This window comes from Onychostruthus taczanowskii, unplaced genomic scaffold, assembly GCF_017590055.1.
Source record: "Onychostruthus taczanowskii isolate IOZ18803 unplaced genomic scaffold, ASM1759005v1 scaffold309, whole genome shotgun sequence".
Classification (NCBI taxonomy): Eukaryota; Metazoa; Chordata; class Aves; order Passeriformes; family Passeridae; genus Onychostruthus; species Onychostruthus taczanowskii.
The window spans coordinates 29,820-55,942 of NW_024500450.1; the positions used below are offsets into that span (position 1 = coordinate 29,820).

Here is a 26,123-nt window from a genome sequence, read left to right on the forward strand (position 1 = left end):
TTAATAGTGTAAAGTATTAAAAATAAAGAAATGCAGAAACCCAAAAGAATATTTTGCTACAGCCAGTGTCTCTCAAAAAGTCAGATGAAATCCAAAAAACTAACTGGATTTGCTGTTTGGCCCTTCTATATAGTTTGGTTTGGTTTTTTTAGTATATTTTTTTTTTGTGTGAATTTTTTATCAGTGAAGAACTACCATCAGAGAAGTGCAACCAGGTAAATTTAAAGAATCCCTATATAATTTCACAACAAATGAAACCTCATTCTCGTCTACATCCAATCTCCATAAGAAAGCGCAAGAAACTAGAATTCAAAATATTAATGAAAAAATATATCTTAAATTATCATGGAAAACATTTACAAAAAGACCAAGAGGAGAATTTTCACAAAGCCCACAATATTTTTGCAAGATACTTAGGTAACACTCTAATCTATTCATATACATATAGTAAGGCACAAAATAAGAAATTAGGTAAATACAGAGTAATTTAAGTATTAGACTGTAGAGTGGTAAAAAAACTCGAGGTTTAATTTTTCTGCCCTGAAAGACGACCTTAGCAAAAATAACTTCTTAAAATCTTGAGAAACCATCACAGACCTGAATATTTTCCATAAGATTGCAAACATTTAATTATTTAGAGAAATGTAAAAAAAATATTTTAATCAGGAGCATTTTCGTATTTTATTTTCTCCAAGGTACTATTACACATCCCTTCATAGTAGAAATAGGACATCCAACTTCCAACCCACAGTCAAGTCAAACTAATTCTCCAATTCCACACCTTGAAGTAATTTGTCAAATACTTTTATTCCAGAGAGAAGGCACTGCCTTTTCTCTAATAATTTCATCTATAAGAACAGCACAGACTTTTTATTTTTATAAGCAAGTTATTTGTAAAGATTCGTCAAAGTATGAACACACACCTTGGTAACATAAATACTATTTAGAGGATACTCACAGTTACTGTTTGCTTTTCTTCAAGAAACCCAAGCACTATTTCACATTTCAAATTAGTGTTTAATCTGCACAGAGTAGGTTTACCTTTTCATTAAACATACTCGTTTGGTACATTGCAAAAGCACTCTAAATTGTTTTGTAAGGCTGATTTCAAACAAAAGCTGAAAGGATGGTCTTAAAATATAATTTCAAGTAGGAAATTTGATGATAAATATTGTTGCTAAAATGATTTCACAGAAGAATCTTTCTATGGATGACATAATTGCAGCTAGAATCAGAAAAAATCATGACTTAATTCTTTGTGAATGAGTGAGGTTTTTCTTTTAAGAGAGAGAGTTGGTCAGAGCTGTCTCAGTCTCTGTTTGAAGATTTTAGAGAAAACATTCAGCAGCCTTAAAGGAAAAATTCACACAAAATTCAGATTGAAGATTTTGAGAAGGAAACTCTGAGATGTTGGTTTTCTCCAAAGTCATGATTGTGAAGCTCAATGAGAGCGTGAACTGCTTCTTCCACTGAGCCCAGCTGGATAAGAGCCATTTTGCAATCTTTCCTGAAGAACAATAAAAATTATTATTAATCCTAACCAAATTTTCACTAGCCAACACAGAAAAGTGGCATAAGTGGGGTTTTTTTCGCAGCTATATCACACACACTTGTACAGCAAAAGAATTGGAGCTATTTATGCATCTGCTAAAATGCAAAGATAAAAAACTACATAAATTTTTGAATCTATGGCTTAAAGTCATGTCATTCTTTCGTTACACTGGACATCAAAAATCTAGGTCAAAATACGGCTTGAAGACCTCTAAGAAATAATTGCATTGTCCATATATATGGGATTAGTCTAGCAAGTATGATTGTGCTAAAATAATACTGTCAACTAACCTTAATTAATGTAGACACATTGTCATCACTGTCATTTTTATATGGCATTTTACAAATACAAAGCTTGTATTTTTCAAAGAAGTGAGCATTTTCCTTGAACTTGCTTTACTTTGAACACACGTGAAATTTGTCAAAAGGCTGTATATTTTCAGCTTCGTTATGCTAACCCAGTATTCCATTTACAATTTTAAGACAAAGTATCAGAAAAATCGTGATAGGTGTACCACTTTTATGTACAGCTATACATACATAGAATTTTGCCTGAAGTTGTATACACATAGAAAGTCACAAAAAAGCAATTAGCTATTTTTTAGGATGAAAGCTTCCTTAGCAATTTTACAAGAGAACTTACTGGAAAAATTTGAAGCCTTTCACAGTAGATCCTTTACTTGTAAAAAGGTTCTTCAAATCATCGACAGTAACAGAAGGCCTAATTGAAAACAACAAAAAACAAACAAACAAAACAAAAACAAACTCCCCTCAACTTGTAGAAGAGCACAGAGTTCTGTAATAATATCAAGATCTCAATTTTGGCTTCTAAACTAGTTTTTGCTGTTTAAGTTTATCTCCATCAACTCGAAACACTTCAGCCCAAAACACTTGCATTTACTCTACATTTTAGTGTCACATTGTGCTACAAAAATAATTTGGACAATCTATTGTTTTTCATCCAACCCTGTTTCTTTGTCAGTAAAATTCAGATTGCATAAAAATCTCCTAAAATCTTAAGGAATACATTTCATCTTGCACTTTGTGCACATCACATATTTTCACATATTTTCAATTTTCAAAGATTTTTGTTTTACTCAAAAAGCTGTTTTGAAAGTGTCTTATAATTTACTTTCTTACTGTAGCAAAATTCCATACTTTCCTTTTTTCCTCCCTGCACAGCTGCCAAAGATGAGAAGCCTGTAAAACTTATGTTTGGCTGTTACTCCACACACTACTGATAATATTCTAGACATTAAAAAGATTATTTCAGTCTTAAAGAGCACACTAAATAATACTTTTTACTTTCTCACAACTTGCCCTCCATGTAAGAGATCTGAATTCTGTAGAAGATGTTCTTTAAAAAGTATTAGAATTATTAAACACCATATCTATATTAAATAACAATATCAGCGATTAATTTGTTGTCGTGTACATTACCTAAAAAAACATGTCATTAACCTTTGTGAAAATTTGTGATATGATTTAACATGTCAAAAACCAAAAGCATACTCTCAAGAAAATATAAATTGAGAGTATGAAAGAGTATCAAAAACTCAAAGAAGGTAATTCCTTCAGTTATCCTCTTTGCTAATGATAAAAACGGGACAGTTAAAAGATCCACTTATTGTTAATAACATACCAGAATGACCCACAACAGAATGCATTGTAAAAGGCCAAGGAAAGAAAACCAAGACTTATGTTAGACTTTTTAACTTGACAACACCACCTAAAAAATACCTTTCCAAGAAGATGACACATGCCGATACTCACGGGATGTTGGACAGATGCAAGGTTGCAGATGGAGGAAAGATATTTTGAAAATTCTTGGAGCAGGGATTCTTAAAACGATGTAAAGGGCTATTGCTATAGTCCTTTGTCAGACCTGTGTCCTCTTGTCCCTCACGAGGAAGTTGAATTGTCTGATATTTTGAAAGAGTAGTATGCATGACCCTTCCATAAAGCTTTTGTCCATTCAAGTAGTTGATAGCTAACCAGTGGAAATGTAATTTGAACAGGAATTAATGGAGGGAAGAAAAGACAATTCTTTGAATACTAATACTGTTTTCTACTTAATGTCAGATTTCACATCCTAAATTTAAATTGCAACTTCCACATCTACCAGGTGGGCTATGTCACAACATTACATTTTAAAAAGGTATAAGGATATAATATAATCTCCAGTTCAAATGCCAAAAAAAATGCAAAATAGCATTTCAATACAGATCAGTTGACCATTCTTAAATAGGTAGATATAAGATAAATTACAGGAAAATAGTATAATGTATTATTAAAATAAATATGTTATATATAAATATAAAAGTACGTTTTAGCTCTATTGTTTACTAAATTGAGATTCATAATAGACTATTTTTTTAAAACCAGTAAGAGTATTATCAAAGTTTGCATGTAGTAAGGCAGCTCAGTGATGAATTTTATTTGTTTATGCCTGTCACTGACAGATTAAAAACTCTTCCTTTATATTAAACTCATGTTAGCTTGAAGCATAACTGTGCCTTAAAAATCAATACCTAATTGAGCTTGGGTTGCATCTGCCATCTGAACCAAAGCAATTCCTCTTTTCTTAAACATGATTTTCACACGATGCACGTCACCATATACACCTGTGGAAATCCAGAAAGGAAATTTTTTCAGAACACTATTATGAAAAGCAGAATGCCAAGTCTGTTTCTTTTGACTAACATTAGTGTTACAAATAATAATACCTCATTAAACAGGTTGGTTAGAATATTAGTTTAAGGAGTGTTTTAAAGTTTGTTTATTATATTCTGGGGCTCTTAAGTGGAGGAAAATCCCCCAGATCCCAGTCATACTACTGCATGTTTGTGTTCAGTTTTCAAATAGTGCAACAGTTGCCAGAGTCCTCTTAACAGAGGCTTAAAATATTACTCTACCCAACACTGTCCCCTGCTACTAATGTATGAGGCAAATCTGTACAGCATTTCCTCTGATGCAACCTCCGTTTTTTTATCTTACTTTGCTTTCCCATTTTTTGTAGTAAACAAATTGGACCACACATCAAAATTCTTCTGACACTAACTGTTTTGCCATTTTGGTATCTGTGGCTTTTAAGTAATGCCTCAACTTACTGCCATTTTAAAACCAGTGCATTCTCTCAGTGTATTTCCTGGACATGCACAGAGCAACAGAGTTTGAATTAACCAGCATGAGTCAGATAAATAAAAAGAACCACTAGCCCTGTGGTTTGTCAAGGTATATTTGACATATCTTACCAAATAGGATGAAAAGTCCATAAGGTGTGATGGCCTGTTTAAATGATAAAATGAGTACATTATTTCTAAAGCCATGCAAATGAAGACATCTATTCTATAAGTGCATGGTAAACAAAAGAAAAAAAAAATGGAAGAGATGCTGCATACTAATACATAAACCTGTCTCTCCAAAAGCCATTCCCTGCAATAATCACAGTGTATGGCACTCTTGTTAATACACATTTGCTATACACATGTAAAATATGTAAACAAGCAAACACTTCAGCTCATACATTTTTATCACTCAAGACTCATTCTGTCATGCTGCAGAAGCTATTAGTTTTATAAGTAGCTGTATTATTTGACCTTATCCTTTCTAAGCTACCTGCTCATTCTGTGAAAAGAATGAAAGACACTGGTTAAATTAAAATAAAGTATTAAAGAACTCCTTTGCATTTTGTAAACAACAGACAATACCAACAAAAATAAACCCAGCTGCTTCAAAATGTGTTTGCTTTGTCTTCAATTTTGTCCCCATCCCTGTACATGGCCATGACATTCTAAAGGGAGACACAGAGTATTTAATTGTTTATGTCGGAAGCATATAGCAAGTGGTATTTAAATTGTATTCAATTAGAAGCTGTGAACAGAAAGGTAAATTTCTCTTCAGTGACTCTCAATACAAATCTTGTGTGTCAATTACCAAAGAAGACAATTTACAATGTAATGCAGCCAAAATTTTTCAAAGGTTTTGCCAGTAATGAGTTCTAAAAATACCTGCATATCAGAAGTGCTACTCACACTCTCTATCCCTATTCCTTCTCAACTCAACTTCTTGAATGTGTACCAAACATACCTACATTATTCAAGAACAGAAGATATTGCAGCCTAAGTGTAAGGCCATACCCATTTATCATCAGCATTTAGTGGTAGAGAACAATTACTATCAATGTAAAATCTAAATTCATCAAGAGTTTATTCTTCTGGCCCAAATATAAAAATTCAGGATAGAGACTGCTGTTTTTAAAAAGAAATTTCTTATTCAAATGAGACTGAAATATTTCTACTTAAAAATCAAAGGGTGGGGAGGAGAATGAAAGACAAAACCAGTCATGAAGGAATGTTAAAATGCACACAAACCAGGAGAGAAATATGAACTGGAATAAGGTCAACCAGATTTTCTATACAGAGAAAAAGGAGTGACAGGGGTCAGACAACCAATACTGAAGAACAAGTGCTACAAAACTGCCAAGAAATATATTTTCAACAATTAAATTTGTAGTACATTCTTATTTTAATCCTTTTAAGAAGTTGAGCATTACTTAACACATTGTTATTGTATCATGCCTTACAGCACTAAGTTCTATATGAATCCTTAGCTATGATTCATACTTTGTAAAGCATCAATGTCCTAAAAAGAGCTCTGACCTATGGTTCACATATGCTTATTTTTAAGAGGTAGGCTCCTTTCAGATTCAGAAAATAGTCAGCTGCAGAAAGCACATCTGCAGCCATCATCAGAAACTCACTAATATATTGTGAAATCAAAGAAAAATTACTTGTCTTACAGCCCTATATACAGCTGGGTTTTTGATGCTTGCTATGAATTTGGCTGTTAATACACAAACGGAAACAGAACAAACGGAAACAGAACAATTACTTAAAGAAACTGGTGAACAGATTTTTAAACTTCAGAATATGAAGATAACTTCAATTTCGCCAACAACTTCTAACAGTTTTACAGTTAAGGAAATGTATGGAGTGTGTGCAACAAGAATTTTACATTGCTGCTTATCAATAGTCAAAAAGAACTGTTTTTTAAGTCAGGGCCCTGTTAAAGCTTGTTTAATTTTTTAAGAAGATGTATATTCCTTTCAATTAAGAACTGATCACTGTTTGAATAACACAAAGAAGATTATAGACCAGCCTATGTCATTTCCACTACAAAAATAACTTTCCAAGTCGTCCTTGGTAATTTTACTGCCACCATATGAAAAAGCATCTGTGTGGTACTATGAAAAGTGAACATGGGTACTTACTATAACTGTTAAAAATACATGTAGAGTGATGTCAACAACATAATGTACCCGTGTTCTTTTTCTTCAATCTCAAAGCTGCAAAACTAGAAAGATCCTACACATGTTTAGAAAGGTACTTGATTTGGCATGCTTTTATCTCTTTTTCTGTTTCCTCCTTTCCATTTAATTCCTTGTTTTTTAAAAAATGTAAGGAAAAATCCTTTACAGATAAGGATTGCCTTCTTTACAGATAAGAAACCACACAGAGAAGTCATACTAACAGAGATACCAGTAAATTATCATATGTATGTTGTTTACATCTTCAAACATTTCTTACACTTGATCACAGACTTCTCTCTAATTACTAGCTACACTGCAAACATAGGGTTCCAAAAGTAAATTGTGTTAGAAAGCTTTTCACGGCTTGATGGGAGTTTTTAAACCTCCCCAATATTGCTAACTACCTACAACAAGTATAGATATGTCCTGTTTTTTATATTATCAGCATAGAGAATTTCTCTTACTCCTTCAGCTAATGTCAGTTTGCAAGGATTCTGGCAGTTGATACAAGGTGACATTTACATCAGTTCCACCAATCAAACTTACTTCAGGGTTGAGGTTGCTGACTAGTAAAACAGAGTTTCCTGGAATACCCGGAACAGTCATGTGTCCAGGTGCTGCTGATGTGGTGACCGTGAGAGGACCAAGTGCTCCAGGAACAGGCAGAGCTGAAGGACCTGGAAAGGTATAAATAGCATCACTTGACATCTCGAAGTGGATAAGGAAGAATACACAAGCAGGTTGTATTTGGCAAAACCATCAATATCCAATTTAAAAATTATTTTAAGGAATTTAGTTATTACTAGTATCTGACCAATAAAGCAGGAAGCATCTCCCTTTCAGAGAAAAAAGAAATATTCAGCTACACAAATAGACCCAAACAAACAGGGACATAAATTGCAGCCGAAGAAAGAAAAAAAATAATACAGCACACAAGTTTATCCTGTGCTAGAAAGGGAAAGATCACAGTCTAAAAAACTATATATTTCTCACTTGATAGCCAGAAAAGCAGAGACTTCCCTCAATTTGCTTTGAATGTTATAGCAGTTTTATGATTCTGAGAAAAAAATAAATGCTTAATTTCTTCTCTTATAGGTAACCTTGATCATGGCATTTAGGTTCTTTGCTTATTGAATGATAAACTACATCAGGATATTGTTTTTATTACAGAAACTTATTTTATTGAGTATATATATATGAAAAGAGTTACAATTACTCAAATTAATAATGTGTTCTGATTGCTATATTTTAAAACAAATGGCTCAGAATGGATGTATTCAGATGGGCCACTAGCCATAACTACAAACACCACATTTTTAGAAAACAATCTTACCTGCTCCCTGAGGAAAGCCCAAGGCTGGGGCAAACCCAGGAGGCCCTGTATATGATGGAAATATGGTATTTTGGGTGGCTAGAGAGAACAGACATTTTTTAAAGCAGATATTAAAAGTTTTGGAAAACAGAAGAGATTTCAGCAATCAGAATCAGCTACCAGTATTGCTATTTTGACTTTATATGTGATTCCAGATGTTTATAAAACTTTTTGGATTAAAACTCTCATTGAAATCCAAGATTCTATGTTGTACAAAGACAACATAGCCACTTTTGAAGGCAAATATTCTGGTCAGCCTCAACATTCCCCTCTAAAATGAAGTCTGGGCAAAATGTAAATTAGAGAAATTTGAATAGGAAAGCACAGCAGAGACTAGTATCCATTAAAGCCTGTGTTCAATGGTTTCTATTCACACAATGGACATACTAGAAATTTTCTGCAAGTAAATACAGTCAAAGATGTTTTACAATGATGAGATACAACTCCTGAATACTAAGATCAGTACAAGCTAAACAATACGAACTTCTACAACTAATCTGAGGTTCTGAATTTTACTACCTGCTCAAATGCATAAAGCATATATATTCTGCTTTCTAAGGAGATGTACTTTCCCAGTTTGTTTAACTTATAAGTAACCAGTGTTTTTTATATTTCCCCTGGAAATCACAAGCATTAACCAGATTTGGAATAACAACATATGGAGAGTCCCAGCATCAAAGATAGCTCAGTGATTTCCACATTAGTATGTGGAGTCAAGTGCTACCCAGGGTAGCTCACAAAGCTGTGTTCTAAGCAGTTAGATAAAAGCTTGAGTTGTGGATTCGTTTGTATGTAAGGACACACCAGATTTTATTTTTTTCAAATGGGGCATGTATAATTAGAAAACATTCTACAAGCTTGGTAATATGTCTGTTTTACTACTCAAACCTCTACACTGACTAAAATAGAGCTACTAACAAATGATTATCAATAGGGATAATATAACACCAAAAAAAGTATCTATTATGAACTACAGAAAGAAATGTAACAGACACCACAGATCAAGTATCCATGAATACTGCATCACATTACACCTCCTCTTATCTGTGGTAAAAAAGTATCTTTCATACAAAAAACTGAACACATTTATCACACCAAATCAAGCAAATACATTTTGGAAATGATACTGACAAATTCTGGCAATATAGTTATTAATCACTTATTCACAAACCAAGAACTGTAATGGAAACATTAATGAATAAATAGATCAAGAACTTTTATTCTGCCAAATAAGACCTGCATGTTGCACCATGATACCAAAATCAGGAATGTAAAAATTGTCAAACTGAGCGAATGCAGGAAGATCTAGCATTCTTTGGGTTTTTTTTGGGTTTGTTTGCATGTTTCTTTTAAATTAATTTGCTTCATGGTTATCAGCCTAGCTTTCTAAGCAAGCCAATTCAGGTATTTCTGCTCAGTGGATGCAAGAACGCTTTAAATGCAAAATATGCACAAAATTTGTTTGTTTATAGTGCAGTATCTTTTCCACAGAAAGCAGAAGAAAATTAAAGAAAAAAGAAGAAAAACAAGTTTCAAAAACAGTTTAGTTTTGCTACTAAGATAACTTCAAGTCTACAATAAAAAACAGATATATTATTTTGACAATTACCAGCTTTGTTTTATAATTTACATCAAAACTACATCCAGTAATAAGAAGTAGTGAAGGTAGTCACATGGCTTAGAACATCTTTTCCTCATGTTCTGCAACTAAGCTTCTCAGAACATGCCAATGACAATATGTGTATTGCCATCACTAGAAAGGCTAGGAAGCACACTTTTCCCCGTCTACAGCTGTTTATTATTGTTTTTTAAAATAAACGTGCAGCTGCTTCACTATGAATGTACCACAGACAAATACATCAGCCTACTCCAGCACTTCTTACAGTAAAGGAAAATAAGGCTCCTAGCAATGAGAAGCTTGGGAGAGTGAGGGGGAAGAAGAGAAGTGTTCATGTGTTATTCTCCAAAAGCATTCTTATTTCTGCCCTACAAGCAAGTGCAGAAATAAACTACTCAAATTGTACTTTTCCCTTCCACTGACATTTCAAATAGTGCAAGTCTAATTAATTAGTCTATATTAGACTTGTAACAGCACATTTCTATAATGCTGTATGGCAAATTCCACCATCCTCCTCTGCCCCACACTGTAATGACATTTGTCCATTACATAAAGATCCAAGGCCTGCATTTAAGGGGAGCACTAAAGACAAAAATCAAGAAAGTAGTGAGTGCAACTCACTTTCTTATTCTAATTTAAGCTAACTCAACTATCCAAAAAAAAATCAAACCAAACCCAGTATTTGTCCTAGCTGCCACAGAAAAATAAAGGAAAATAGGGAATTACTCTCCCACACTTTTTACTGTGATAATCAATTGGACAGCACTTAGATACCTATTCAACAGCTAAGACAGTTCTTAGCTGTGTATTATTGTTAATAGTTGTCATTAGAGAGAGAAAAATAGCTAAAATCACTCTAATTGTGTTTCTCTAGTGCCACTTCAAGCAGACACTGTCTCCTCTATGCCAAAATGACTTCTAAAATTTAAGAAAATTTCTTAAATTTTATATTTTAAAAGATGAATATAGACATATATAAATAAGTATAGAATTTCGGATTTTCTTGCAGTTTTGTTTCTTGGAGCACTCAATTACCCTAAAATATCAACAAATAAGAGCTAATACTCTTAAAACACTTATTTTCAAGCAGCTTTAGGCAGCCAGTGTCAATTTGTGATGACTTCAATTCTGATATGCAATATTTACTACATTACTTGTACCAATGATACAATTTCACAGCATTTTAGTAGTATTTTATAGCTTTTTTTACAACACTTTAAAATTCACCCACTAGTATTCCTCATGTTATTGTTTCAGATATTCATTTACTATGACTCTGACTTCATGCTTTCCATATGAATTTTACTGGGCATTGCAAAACAAAATGTATGAAAAATTTACCCCTCTATGAACCTGATATGAAGCCAAAGCATAGATGTGACATAAAAATTATGATCTCTAAGTGTATTTAGCACTAGAAGCGAAGGTTTCTTACCAAAAGGAGTAGATAAGGATGTCTCTACAGTTCGGTGGCCATCACCAAAAGGAAGGTCAGTGCGAGTGAAATCTCTACTTTTGTCATTGTTGTACTTCACCGTTAGCTTAGTAAACTTGGAGAAATCAATACGCAGAGTGCAGCAGCCAGTGTAGATACAATGGCCATCCAGAGCCTGAAGAAAAATAATTACATTTTCAGAGATAAAACACATCATGTCAGCCATTGCTATAAGTTTATATTATTATTGCAGCCTTTCAGGACTTGAAGGTGGCCTATAAGAAAGATCAGGACAGATAGTAGGGCAGGTTGGCATAGGACAAGGAGTAATGATTTTAAACTGGGAGGGTTGATTTGGATTAGCTATATGGAAGAAGTTTTTGCAAAGAGTGTGATTAAACATTGGCACAGGTTGCCCTGAGAGGAGGCCGATGCCCACTGGACAGGGCTCTGAGCAACCTGATCTAGTTGAAGTTGACCCTGCTCACTCCAGGGGATTGGACTGGATGACCTTTAAAAGTTGCTTCTAATTCAAACCACTCCACCATTACAAAGTTTTCACCTTGTAATTGAATCCAAACAGTAATTCACCTTCTGGTATTAAGCCCTCTTTTTAAACACCAAGTAGACAATTATGCTGCGACTATCCTTACCTAAACCTCTAGTGTAGTCTACTAGTTAGTAGTATATCACCTTGTGCCAAGTGGACAAAACACAGCTTTAAGCATGACTTAACTTCTTATGTCTCTAATCTTACTTCTCTCCCACTCAACACACAGTATCAGATGGTAATAGGAATACTAATTTGGAAATTTTAACTGCGTGAACTGACCCTTACATGAGGGAGTCTAATGTAGGATCTGAAGCACAAGTCCCACGAGGAGTGCTGGAGGGAGCTGGGGTTGTCTGCCCTGCGGAAAAGGAGGCTCAGGAGAGGCCTTACTGTTCTCTACAATTGCCTGAAAGGAAGATGTAGCAAGGTAGGAGTCAGTCTCTTCTCCCATGAAACAAGTGACATGACAAGAGGAAATAGGCTCAAGTTCTGCAACAGGAGTTTAGACTGGATATTATGAAAAATTTCTTCATCAAAAGGGTTATCAGGCATTGGAACAGACAAGTGGTGAAGTCACCATCCCTGGAGGTACTTAAAAGATGTGCAGATGTTGTGCTTCAGGACATGGTTAGAATTAGGTTTGGCAGCATTAGGTTTATCATTGGACTCACTGGTGTTTTCCAATATAAGTCCCAGACCTAGGTATGACTTCAAGTGAAACAAGAGAGCGGGCAGATCCTGTGCCAGTAACCCCCAGAGGTGGTGTATAATTGTAGGTGATGCCACAGCAGAGGCACCCATCTGCTGACCTGACCAGTGGTCTAAAAAGGTCTCCAGTCTGCCTCTCTGGGACTTGAATCACAGGTGTCATGAAAGGATTGCTAAAGCTTTTCTACATATCTGACTATTTATTACCTCCTGCTCCCTTTATATGAGAATTAAAGATGACTTGGATGAAGGTGCAAAGGCCTGCTCAGCAATTTCACTGACAACACAAAGCTGGGAGGAGTGGCCAATAGCCCAGAGCGCTAAGCAGCCCTTCAGAAGGATTCCAGCAGCCTGGAGGGCACAGAGGAACCTTCTGAAATTCATCAAAAGCAAGTGGAAAACACAGACTAGGGCCTGATCTACTGGAAAGCAGCCCTACAAAGAATGTGAATCTTTGTGGACCACAAGATACCTGTGTGCCAGCAATCTGTCCTTGTGGCCAAGAAGGCCAATGGCATCCTGGGCAGCATTATAAACAACACTGCGAGCAGGAGAAAGGAGGTGATCCTGCCCCTCTACTCAGCACTGGTGAGGCCACATTTAAACTGCTGTGTTCAGTTGTGGGCAACTCAGCCCAAGGGAGACATGGAGCTCTTGGAATGGGTTCAGTGTAGACTTAGAAAGATGACTAAGCAATTGAAGCATCTCTTTCACAAGTAAAAGTACAGGGAGCTGGGCCTGCTCAGCCTCAAGAAGACTGAGAGAGAATATTATCAATGATTTTCATTTTGACAGACTCATGCAGGTCCTGGAGTATATGCTACAGATTTGTTGGCAGCTGATGATAGAGTGCTGTCCTCTTAAATAAAGAGAGATGTCAAAGTTATTCATGCGCAACAAGAGTGTTAGAATGGTGAAAAATCACGAAGTTAACAGTCAAAATATTCCTAATGCTTCCCCTATCCCTTAGCAAGGAAACCCCCCCAACAAACAAACAAAATCAAGCTGAATACACTATACTTACCATTTTGGCATAATATGCATTCATTGCATCAGCATACTGGAGCAGAGCTTGAAATTGATTGTTCTTATGGAACATGACAATCTTCAAGACAAAGCCAAATTTAGAGAAAATCTGTTAGGGAAAGAACATGGGTTTTAAGAAGCAGTGAGTAATTCATGCACACTAAAAACTAGCACTTAATATTCCAAATAAATTTCTGAAAAATATTTCTGTTGTGAGAGCTGAACAAAAATAAAATTGTGTGAACTCAGAATTTTGTATCAGGTAAAAAAAAATAATCAAAGAAAAGCTACAGAAGACAGGAAAGATGTATAAAATTTCCTTAAAGAATTAGCAATGTCTAATCAAGTAAACAAGGACAGTCCAAACAAGCATTTGTCAAGTGTCTGCAGATGAATTGTGAATTACAAATCAGAGCGGAGGTTTGAGAAATGGACTTCAGAAGTCCCAGAATCACAGAACACATGGAGTTGGAAGGGATCTGCAAGGATCATCAGCTGAGTCCAATTCCCAGCTCTGCACAGGACACCCCACAGAATCACAGTAATCATGTGCATGAGAGCATTGTCCAAAGGTTTCTGGGAACTCTGTCAGGCTTGGTCCTGTGATCACTTCCCTGAAGAGCCTGTTCCAGAGCACAACACCCTCTGGGTGAAAAACCTTTTCCAATCCAACTTAAACATTCCCCAACTCAGCTTCATGCCATTTCCTCAAGTCCTGTCACTATGTGAACAACAGTGAAGTCACAACACTGAAGAGATCAGTACCTGCTCCTCCCACTTCCCCTCTGAGGAAGCTGTAACTGCAAGGAGGTCTCCCCTCAATCTCCTCCAGGCTGAACAGACCTAGTGCCCTCAGCCACTCCCCATAAGGCTTCCCCTCTAGACTCTGTACACTGCTGATTCATATTCAACTTGCTATTGACCAAGATGTGCAGGTCCCTTTCCACAGTGCTGCTCTGCAGCCTCTTGTTCTCTAGCTTATACACATTACCCTTCTCTGTTCCAAGCTAGTTTAAAGCTGTCAACAAGCCCCACTACCCCCTACACTAGGACCCTTTTTCCCCTCTGAGAAAGGCACATCACATCAGGTGTCAGTGGAACAGGTGTTGAGTAGATTATCCCATGGTGAAAAACACCAAAATTTATTCAAGTACACAACAGAGCCACGTGTTGACCTGGTGGATCTGTCTATTTCTATAAATATTATTCCTTGTTACTGGAAGTCAGTTGAGATGGCAACTGTAAACTACATTTCAAGGCATCCACTTTTATGTTCTGTACATTAGATAAGTTCCGCAAATCTGTTGAATAAAATACAACCTAAATAATTTGTGCTCTTATTAAGACCCACTGCCTAAACTAGAAAACAGCGAGGAAAGAAGCAAGACAAAGACCTAGATTTGAACCCACCCCTATACTTTAATCAAGTGGTATTTGATTTATTGCAAACCTAAGTATTGCAGAAATACTTGTAAAGGCTGAATTTAAATATATACACATTCCAAATGAGAGTGTGCATTACATGAAGATGTTTAAACAAAAGCTATGCCACAAAGAGCAAGGACAAAAATAAAGCTAGGATGTATCATGCAAGTGCAGGAAAAAAAATGTCCAGTCCAAGAGGAAAGGCAAGTTTGAGAAATATGATTAGTTTTCAAACAAACTGTTAGAATCAATGCAAAGTAAGGAAAGCAGAAACCCCTGAGAAATATTAAACCTGCAATGGAAAGAAAGGCCTTAGATAAGTACAACCATCTCTTGACAGCCTCTTAGGCTAGAATCAGTGATACAAGACTAATGTCCCAACCATTTGGACCCAGTTTCTTCATCTCTCAGAAACGAGATTTTAATGCTGAAGGCATCATTTAGTCGTAGAAAACAGAACAAAAACCTTTTCACAGCAACTTAAAATTAGTCTTTGAGTTCCTGTTCATAAATCACTTCCTCTTAAGAAATGCCTAAATACACCTTCTCAACATATGTTTTTTCATGTTTATCCAGAAAACTTAACAGACCTTTTTAAATTAATGAAATTTAATGTATTCCTTCCTGTTTGATTTTAAACCTAAACACACTGTATATATCAACTTTGTTTCTGCAAAGATAACACTGAATTTTCAGCTTCTTATGATAAATATTTTAAGGCAAATTGTGATTTTAAAAAGTTAATTTTTTTGACAGGTAAAACAACTTACAAAATACAATCCAAGTAGGGGATGACAGCTTGCTTACTAGTGTTCCACAAGATGCTCTGCTTGTCAGTGAAAATACTCATTTTCATTAACCTTACCACACAAAGTTAGAATGTAGCTATTGGGTACAAAGTGCTGCTTTAACTAGAGGAAATTGTGTCCTATTAAGGACTCCAAATAAGACCCCTTTTCAAATATTACTAAATTTTCCAGACATATTGGAAAAGTAGTTGAGAGCAATTCAAATACTGAAAATATAGTTGTGCTGCACTGAAGTAGACTAAAATCAAATGAAAGTAAATTAGTATGAATTTCCTCTTTGCTTTTGCACTCTTAGAACTAGTACAGCTCCCATAACCACAGGAGCTTGTTCTGAGGCTATTCTGAATGCAGTAATAATCCTAAGCAGGTGACATAGTATTTGCACAGGCTCAGTAATGAGTGAGTAACACTCAAAGACACACACAAAGGTTTAGATCCAAGTGGCAACTAATATGTACACTAGTTAATCAGTATCATGGTGAGGAAATACAGAGAAACAGAAAATTTTAAGAGGTAAGAGCTAAAACAGAGTGTTGCTAAAAACAACTATTGCTTGAGATCTTAGCAGAGCAGGAAAAGAATCTTCCAAGACTGCAGGTTCCTACAAAATTATCCCAGTTATTCTAATTTGTATTATTTAAGAAACTCATATGTGGGGCGTGGGTTTTACTGCATAAATTACTACTAATTACAAAAGTTTCAAGAATGAAAAACTTTGCAATATTTGTAAAGTAACAACAAATCTTCTGGAAGCAAAGTGGTCTTAAAGTTATTATTTTTTAACTGAGAGCTTTCAACAGCATAGCCCAAACACCTAGCAGAAGTTATAGTAATGTCTTTCATAATTACAGCCTACCATTATTCTAAGCTTAGAGAGGTAGTCAAATGCCATTGCAAAGATGAACAATCAAAAACATTTGATTTGAACAAGCAATTTGCATATTACATCACCTGCACTGAGGTATAAAAGTGAACATAAAACCCTAAATATCAAGCAAACTATCAAGGTTACTCAGCAGAAAGAGTGCTAAAATATGGAATCAAAAGTTCATAACATTCAGCATTTCACTAGGCCATCACGAAAGCAGAATTAACAATTCAAATTTGTTGCTGCCTCCTTAGCAAGGAACTAAATGAGACAACATGAAAATCTGAGTACTGAAGCCCTGTTTACTTGAATTTTATTTACATACAACTATTTCAAACCTAGATCCCTGAATTCAGGAAATTATTTTAAAGAGACAGTCCTCATTCAGAAGATTCAGGAACCATAGGAATTTAAAAAATATTTAATGGATTTACAGTAGTAACATTGGAACAGATTGTGACTTTTTTTAAGCAGTCCTCATTACCTGATACAGTGTGTCTAAAGTGACAGGGCAAAAAACATTTTCAACAAGGACTCGAAGAACAGAACCATGACTTGGTAGGACCCCACCTTCAGCAGCAAAAGCACTTGTAATACCCAGGTTTCCATGCTGCACAGCATTCATACATTGTGGTGCAGGTTGGGGTCTCTGAAATTAAGTCATAGCAGAGAGTGCAGTTATTTTACATACAAATTATTCATACTGAAACAAAGTTCTCCTAAATGAAAAGGACATAAAAAATAACTTCATAAAACCATATTTCCTTCATCTTATTCATTAAAATCCCACATTTATAAATCATAACTCTTACTTTCCATGCTCCTCCCTTACAACTAGTCAGTGTAATTCACAGAATTACAACTATTTTTTTGTCAAACTGCTACTACTTTCTGCGATTACAGAAGTCTTTTCACTTGTTTTCCATGGGTTTTCCCCAAAGAGGTCTTCGTACTTCCTGTGAGTAGCAAGACTATGGAGAGATGTTCCTTTTCAGATGCAGTATTGTGACTTAAAGTCACGTCTCAGCTACACTATTTCTTTGGAAGACAGATTTAACAGGGCACCCGGTACATGTTACTTAGTTTCAGAAAAATATAACCCTGCAAAATAATCTGTACTTCAGGGCTCAGCCTAGGGACTGGGACAGTAACAGTATTCAGCTGCTCTACTAGGATCTCTTTAAAATTTAGATATAACTCAAATATAAGTGCCAAACAACTTATTTTCAAAAGCAGACAATGTTGTTATAGAAGAAAGCAAGTTGAAAATACTCAGAAAGAGACCCAAGCAGTCTTATTTGCAAATACACATATAGTTTTCCTGAGGCTCTCACGCAAACTACATCCTTAAAACAAAAACCTTGTCATTTGTTCGGTTTTGCAGATAACAAACAGATAGCAATCTTAGATGAGGAAAGAGACAAATAACATTTACCAGACTGTCAAGCTTGCAAGACTTGTGTGACTTTTGTGCCAGCACAGATGAATGATTTATACCCAAATCACTACTGTCAACATTCTTCCAGGAAAAAAAAAATCATTATATATCCATCACAGTATACAACTTATGTATCTAAATGGGAAGTCAATTGAAATTCATCCAGGAATCTAAAATCCAGCATTAACCCCTAGGGTACTCTGCCAGTGACTGGACCCCAGCTTTATGCCATTGGTCACAACCATTTCAGCCTTTCAAATCACTTCACAGTTCACTTAACTAGACTGCATAAATCAGTTCATCTATTCAGATGTTATTGGAAACAAAACCAAAAGTCTTGGCAAAGTCAAGATGAACAATAACCCCTTGTCTTGTCCATCAATCCAGCCATCTCACCATAAAAGGCCATCACATTGGTTAGCATAAAGTCCTTTTAAAAACTATGCTTCACTATGACTAACCACTTTCTCCTCCTTAGAATGTTTGGAGATAGTTTCCAGAATGAGTTGCTCCATTCCTTACCCAGGAACCAAAGTAAGGCTGATCAAGCAGTGGTTCCCCAGATCTTTCTTTTCATCTTCCTTGCTATCCTTTCTTAAGATAGGACATGGAAGGATTTTCTTTTTTCTAGTCCTCAGTAACTTTTTCCAACTACCATGACATTTTCAAGATTGTACATTGGCAGTGCAATGACACCAATCTGCTCCCTCAGCATTCAAAAGTGTATCTCACTAGGGCCATAGACTTTTCGTTTATCAAATTAATTTAAATGTTCTCTAATGTTATTTTTTTCTACTTCCTTCATCAAGACTTTTCCACTCTTCTCAAGCGCAAGTCTTAACCACCACAGGCTGCCAAGAAGGCTCTCGGTAATTCAGCCTTTTCCACCTCTGTCCCTGCCCCATTCAGCAGCAGGCCTACATATTTTTTTAGAAAAAAGAAATCTTATTTCTACTGCTGATATACCTCAAGGAACCAAACTTGCTGCTTTTCTTGCTGCACATCTCTCATCAGAGTCAACTCCATGTAGCCTTTGACTTCCCTAACCATATCCCTGCGTGTTTAGATAATGCTCTATAATCTTCCTGAGGCATCTGTTTATGATTCCAAGTGTCCTATGCCTCTCTTCTATCTTTAAACCCAATCAGGAGCTCCTTGTTCATACAAGCAGTCCTCCTGCCACCTTCACTTGATTTCATGGTCATTATGGTGAACTACTTTTGAACTTGAGCTCCTTCACAATAATTTTACAGATTTTGAAAAGACTCTCTCTGTAAGAAGTTACTGAAATTATATCTATATCAGAATTTGTCTACTGGTATAATGAAGAGCAGCCTGTCTATTTACTAGTGTTGTGGTTTAACTCTGGCATGCAGCAAAGTGCCACACAACTGCTCAGTCACTTTCCCTTAGCACAACAAGGAGAGGGAATTGGAAGCACAGAAGTGAGAAAACTCATGGGCTCATTTACAGACAGTTTAATAGGCAAAGCAATAGTTGCATGTGCAAGGCAAAAAAAAGGTGTTTAAACACTTCCCCCATTGGCAGAGAGGTGTTTAAACATTTCCAAGAAAGCAGGAACTTCATTTAGTTTAACAATTACTTGGAAAGAAAAAGGCCTCAACTCTGAACATCCCTCCTTCCTTGTCCTTCCCTCAGCTTTCAGTGCTGAGCCCAGCATCATATAGTGTGGGACATCCCCTGGGTCAGTTGGGATCAACTGTCCTAGTTGAGACCCTTTCCATCTTCTTGTGTACTACCACTAGCAGGGCAAGGTGAGAAGCAGAAAACACCTTAATACTTTCTGTATTAACACATGCATTCACAACTCATGCAATTATATCCTATTAAACAGAAATATTGTACTTACAGCCTGATTAGGTTGATTGTCAATCCTAAGTTCCTTGTAATGGGAATATTGCATATAAACTGGCTGATTGTGGAGGAGGGGTGTAGCAAGAGCGTAGCAATTCACCATAGAAACAGCAGCATCTATGGAAGCCATTTCCAAAAATGCCTGCAACCAATACATAGCTGATTTCAATGTTGTTTTTGTTTACAAGAGAGACAAAAGCATAACTTTTTCCCAATTCCACTCTCACTACAAAAAGATTATGTGAAAGTACAATACTGATTTACTCAGCCATAGAATGCATTTGTGTGTCCATGTTTATGGGGCTGTTTTATTCAATTTGTGGGGTTTCTTAGAGAGTTTTACATTGTAAGTACATTATGTCATTTAAGAAGAGGTAGAATGAGTATGACATATGGAAAGAAATACTGCTAAAAGTACTACGCTACTAATCAATTTGTTAAATTCCTGAAATCAAGCACTATTACTTAGGCAGCTGATATGCATAGTGAATGCAAAAGCTGGAACAGAACATTAAACATCCATTAGCTTATGCATTCTATTAATCCAGCTCAGTGCTCCAGACAATTTTTTCAATGAATGCTTATTATTTTTAGGATTTCTGTGCTTCTTCGTGATACAAACTACTCTGCCACATCTAACAGGATTAAAAAATTACATGCATGTTAGTAACTTAAGCAGGCAGGCTCTTTGAAGACATATGTCATCAACAGTGACATCTATCTTTATCACCTATATGTTCTCACATAAAGTGGATATAATGTTTAACAGTACTATTAACAAATGTTTAGTTCATTATGTAATCCAAAAGCATATTAAAAACTTAAAATAAATTTCAAAACATCCTTTCACATTTAAAAATGTGAAAATCTTCTGCTATCAATGAAATATTTAGACATTGTTGCAATCATTTCACCCAAGGTCAAGATCAAAATTATCATAACATGAACCACATCTTCAGTCTTGCTCTTGTTATTGAAACATTGTAAAGCACATACCTGACCTTTCCCTCTTAGCATCAAGACATTTGTTACTTTGCCAAAAGGGACACCTAATGAAATAACTTCTGCTTCAGTAACACCATCTGGAATTTGACGAATATGAATGACACGTGAAGGGGAACATAGTGATCTTCTTCCTTGACTTTTTGTCTTCTCATTACCTAAAATATTTTAGGGAGGGAGACAGAAAAGTAAACAAGACAAACTCATTGCACAGTGTACACGTCAAAACCTAAAGGAGAGAAACTGCTGCCTTAGCACTGACATTGACTTAGGTACTTAGTTCTTCAAACCCTGTGAAAAGATATTTCATATCATACAAATGGACAGTGTAAGAAGATATCATCAACTATTTCAAATCTTGATAGCAAGGGGAGGGTGGGGTATGTCTGGCTTTGCTTTGGACTTGTTTGTTTATTTTCTGAAGATTTGGTTTTAGTTTGCTGTTGTTTTGGTTTTTTTTAATGGGAGGTGAGTAGCTTCTCCCCAGATGCCTACATAAGGTATTTACAAAATGTTAGTTGCACAAAAGAGGGGAAAGTCCCAATTGGGAGGTAATATATTAATTTTCCTTTTATCACCAACTTATCTTTCTGTGACTGAATGGCTAACTCGAGGTTTTGGGTTTGTTTTTACTTTATTAAAGAAAGCCTGCTGTTCCAAATTATTTTAAGTTTTAAAAAGTCTTCCAAAAAGATAGCATGAAATCCACACAAACTCTTACATCTTCCACTTTGACATACTGCCAGAAGTGTGGTTTTTCTTGGACATATGCCTGTTTGGATCCTGTAAGGGACTGATCTGGATTGGTAAGTGACCAATGACTGCATTTCAGGAACTTTACTCAGTATCCTTGAGAGCACTTTAAAGCAGCACACCATATCTGGAACAAGTATATTGTTCTAGAAGCAGTTGCAATGGAGGCAAGAAAGATAGCCTTAATAGCTAATCTGTTGCATTTAGTCTTCCAAGGAAAAATGCAAAAGATTGGCAGAAATTTCTGTGTGAGCTATATAAGAAATTTCAGATTTTGCTGTAGGTTTTGCATGCAGTCTAAGGCTGAGAACTGGCTCACACAAGTCATTCTGCATAAGGATGTTTACAGAGAGTCTTTTTATTACTTGAAGACTGTAAAATTTTAAGTTGGATGATCAAAGCCCCAACCATACCACACTTAACAATTCTCCCACCTGTAAAACTGAAAAGTCTGTTATGCATTGATTTTTCCATCAAGAAGTTTTAAATGGCTTCATGTGCTCTGTATGCATTCTGAAAAATGCGAACTTTAAGACAAACATGACCATATTAAACATATTGGTACCAAGACATGACAGGACATATTACTAGTAAACTCTAACAACCTATTTTGTTACTTTTCAGGTCCTAAATGGACAAGATGTCCCTGACTTAATACTAAGTCAAGGAATGCTGGACCAAAGGAAACAGGAAATGAAGCCTAGTATGAGTTTTCCTTTTAGTTTTATATAAGACAGACTTGCAGAAGCAGTATCTTCTGGGTTCTGACACACTGTCAGAGGTGACAAAATGGAGCTAAGTGGCAAACTGTTGCAGTGCTTCTTTTCTTGTGAAACTTTAGCTAAGTTACCAAATCGGCAATAAAAGCTAGCACATCTCAAATATAAAACCTCATAGTTTTTAAACCATGCTTCTTTCTCCAGCTGTGGTTTGATACTAATTTTGATGCAGAGTGATAACCATCTGTATCTTCCAACATCTAAATTTCCAAATTGATTCAACATTTCTTTAAAGCATGCCAAAGGTGATCACCTTTCTGAATTGTACTCTCAATTGAGTGAAAGTAAAAAATGCCTTCAGACAGACCAAAAGAAGCCTTATGAAAAGGCTTATGAAAATTGGTTCCTGATGTACAAAGGGAAGCTCATTACAATCACAATTCATGACTGGTACAAATGTATTTCCTCAGCAGCCTGAGGTAGAGAGGTACACATTTTAGATACGTGACCCACCAGACCAAAAAAGCGCCAGACCCCCAAACATAACAAAAAACAAGTCCTGCAGCTGGAGCAACTGTATTGGGTAAAAAGATGCATTTCAAGAGTGACCATATTTAATTTTAGATTTATATGATTATTAATGAGAATGCCTACTAATAGATCCCAAAAACCTCTATATCATTTAGATACCTTGGATATCACTGTGAAGGATCAGTCATTGCACTGTTAATTAATAGTATATACTTCAGCTATTACATTGCTGAGCTATAAGCTAATGCTATTTCAAGCCAAGCAGAAACATTTGGACATCACATTGAATTGATCAGCAGAAGTATAAACAACCTGACATGTGCAAGTCAAAGAAATCAAAAAGAAAAATCTTCAAGTTAGCTCCTCAGACTCTTCCTTCTTCCCCACTGAAAATATAGCAAGTATTAGACACTTACCAAAAGGTGATCTGCTCTGTCCTTTGCCCTGATATAAAATAAACTATTTGGAAACCACTGCTGACAGGTAATTGTCTACATCATGATTTAGTTAATTTATTTGACATAAAGTTACTTCATGCAACCATGGGTCATTAACACTCCGTGTACACCTAATGCTGGAAGTAATATTACCAAAAGTAGTAACAGCTTTCTCTCACTTTCAACTTCCTGTCTGATCTAAAACTACAGGTAAACAAACACATACACTTACTGCATCTTCCTCAACACACACACACACAAAACAACAAAGGAAAAAAAAAAACAACACAGAGAAAGAACAGCTGAAGAACTTTGAGGTTTTTTTTTTCATGTATACCTGTAGCTGGAGTAGAATTGCTCATGGTAGAAGGTCTATTACTGACACCAGAGGCAACTTGTCAGGACCACACTAAAGAAATAAAAGACAAGATTACTAGTAAAAGCTGTTACAGAGAAAGCTCGATGTAAAAGTGCAACAACTTCCTTTACTTATTCTTCCCAAGAACACCTCCTTCCTATACACAATACCCACAACAGCCAAGAACTCGTTTTTCAGGGAAAAAAAAAATCAACAACATAACTGAATTTATTGATTTATTGAGACATGGGAAAAAGTTATGTTACACTTAATATTTAAATCTATCTCACTACAGTTCACTTTTTAAAATACCAAGAATAACATATGCTTAAGAAAATAAATGAGCTGGCTGCAGGCTTTGCGTCTGCAATACAACATTACTTCCACAAATGCACAGTCACACAGGTAAAGTCTGCCTTTGCAACAGGACACAGGGGATCTTGAGCACAACTAATTTGAGACATATTTAAACAAACCCATGGCACATTTAAAAAAAATCTGGTTTCAGTACATTTTTTTTAAAATACATATGACTTACCATCAAATTCTTAGGACAAAGATCAAAGTATTTACTTTAAGAATGTTAACAATTTGAGGTTCTAACTACTGACAGAAAAGAATTTGAGTACCACAGGTCTGTCATTCAAAAATCAGCATCTAGCTCCAGTTATGTCTGTTTACTCATTCAGACTGCTGTAATATCCCAGCCAAGCATCAGCTTCAAAACACCAAGAAACAAGGTGCACCTTGAACAAACAAACACCTCTGAAAGGCAGTTGCATTTCCTGAAACTTTCACCACTCTCTTCCATAAAAGAATTTTAATGAAAAATAAAGACCAAGGAAGTGATTCTACATGATGGAATAAGTTGATCTAAACAGCTTCTCATCACTTTGGTGGAAAGAGAACTTCCCACTGCCCTTGGTCCAGTATTCCCACATGACCATGAACTATTTATCTTGCATCAAGTCCAGTGCCCAAGAGTTTTCCTATGAGGTTAATCAATTCTCCAGCCTACCAGCATTCTAAGCTGAGCTAGACTAGTTATTCAGCTGAAAGAAATGTTGAGAAGTGGCAAGATCCACTGCAAAGGGGTAGGGATAAGTCATCATGTTGGCTTGCATCGGCTGCAAAAACACTGCTCAGAGTACTGGCTTATATGGGGTCTGTGCTAAAAGGAGCAATTAGGTTCCCCTCCTCCTTGTTAACCATGTGTTCCTGCTGCTTCCCTAGTGTGAGAAAGTCATTCACAACAGAAGACTGTGACTAGGCTAGGGTGCTTAAAAACCTTTTTAGCCAAATTTAGCTGCTCATGAAGGAGCACAGGTGTTAGTGTGGATGGAAGAAAACATGAGTGTGTTCACTCTTCTCCAGTAAGAGCAGAGACTTATTTTAACCATGAAACTACATCTTAACAGTATATGTAAGTACAACATATAATTGTGACAAACAGCAAAATCATTTTTACATTAAGAGAACTAAAAAAATATAAACCCTGTATTTTAAAGAAATGTTAATTAATTGGTTACTAGATGTCATGCATATCACACTGCACTTGCACAAATACTAGAATGAAATTAATATGCAATACTGATATTAATTTTTAACTATTATCACTACACTGAGTATACCAGCACTCGTATTGCACCTAAAGAGCATATTTTGATTGTAAAATGCATATCATGCTAATTAAACAAAAGCTGTATGTGCAGATGTAGTAGAAAGTATAAATTATGGTCCTTTATTACACTAAACCTTCCTTTTACTTACTGGAGGCAGGAAGAAAAACTGCTACTGATGCAACTCCTGTTGGAGGCTTTGTTTCAGTAAAGTGGAGGCTTTAATTTGGTTTTTAACTTGCATTTATTCAACAGAAGAAACCTCTGCATATTTCCAGAAGGCTGTAAAAAAATGTGGTGTATTACCACGTTCAACATATATTCTTACAAACTCATATTTAATTTTATATACACTGGTATTTAAAAAAACACCTCAGACATTTTCAGAAGAAAATATTTTCCAACCTCTTCCATTTTTAGCACACAAAGAAACACAATGGAGATGGCTGCAGTGACCTGTTTTACAACTCTTTGTGTAACTGGCCTGTATTCATAAAACTGAAGCTGTAGCTCACTGCAGCACACAATGAACTGCTGCTCCAGGATGGTGGACTAAACCACTTTGACAGGAGAAAAATTATACCAAAATTACAACATTCATCCATGACATGTGTCAGTACTTAAAACTGACACATCATTCAGTCACTACATCCTAAGACAGTTCCCTAGATTGTGCCATTACACTGACAACCATTAACCCACTACAGCAGCGAAA

The 26,123-nt window shown here is 35.8% G+C and overlaps 1 protein-coding gene across 11 annotated transcripts in view; it reads right to left on the reverse strand.

Annotated features, from left to right (window-relative positions):
- Window positions 1–788: 788 nt before the first annotated feature.
- LOC121338579 (polypyrimidine tract-binding protein 3-like) overlaps window positions 789–26,123 on the reverse strand; it is a 37,995-nt gene continuing 12,660 nt past the window's right edge. For 4 of the 11 annotated variants that reach the window (XM_041409699.1, XM_041409694.1, XM_041409693.1 and 1 more), the window contains 13 exons: window positions 23,769–23,840; window positions 20,986–21,149; window positions 19,985–20,131; window positions 17,161–17,325; window positions 13,573–13,683; window positions 11,288–11,462; window positions 8,196–8,273; window positions 7,409–7,539; window positions 4,806–4,839; window positions 4,083–4,175; window positions 3,325–3,541; window positions 2,195–2,272; window positions 789–1,507 (listed from right to left, as the gene is read on the reverse strand). In XM_041409699.1, coding sequence (XP_041265633.1) covers window positions 1,375–1,507; window positions 2,195–2,272; window positions 3,325–3,541; window positions 4,083–4,175; window positions 4,806–4,839; window positions 7,409–7,539; window positions 8,196–8,273; window positions 11,288–11,462; window positions 13,573–13,683; window positions 17,161–17,325; window positions 19,985–20,131; window positions 20,986–21,149; window positions 23,769–23,793 — 1,551 coding nt within the window. In that variant the 5' untranslated portion in view covers window positions 23,794–23,840 and the 3' untranslated portion in view covers window positions 789–1,374. Of the gene's footprint in view, window positions 1,508–2,194; window positions 2,273–3,324; window positions 3,542–4,082; window positions 4,176–4,805; window positions 4,840–7,408; window positions 7,540–8,195; window positions 8,274–11,287; window positions 11,463–13,572; window positions 13,684–17,160; window positions 17,326–19,984; window positions 20,132–20,985; window positions 21,150–23,768; window positions 23,841–25,559; window positions 25,691–26,123 lie in introns of all 11 variants that reach the window. The other 7 variants (XM_041409698.1, XM_041409696.1, XM_041409695.1 and 4 more) reach the window with 5 other exon arrangements.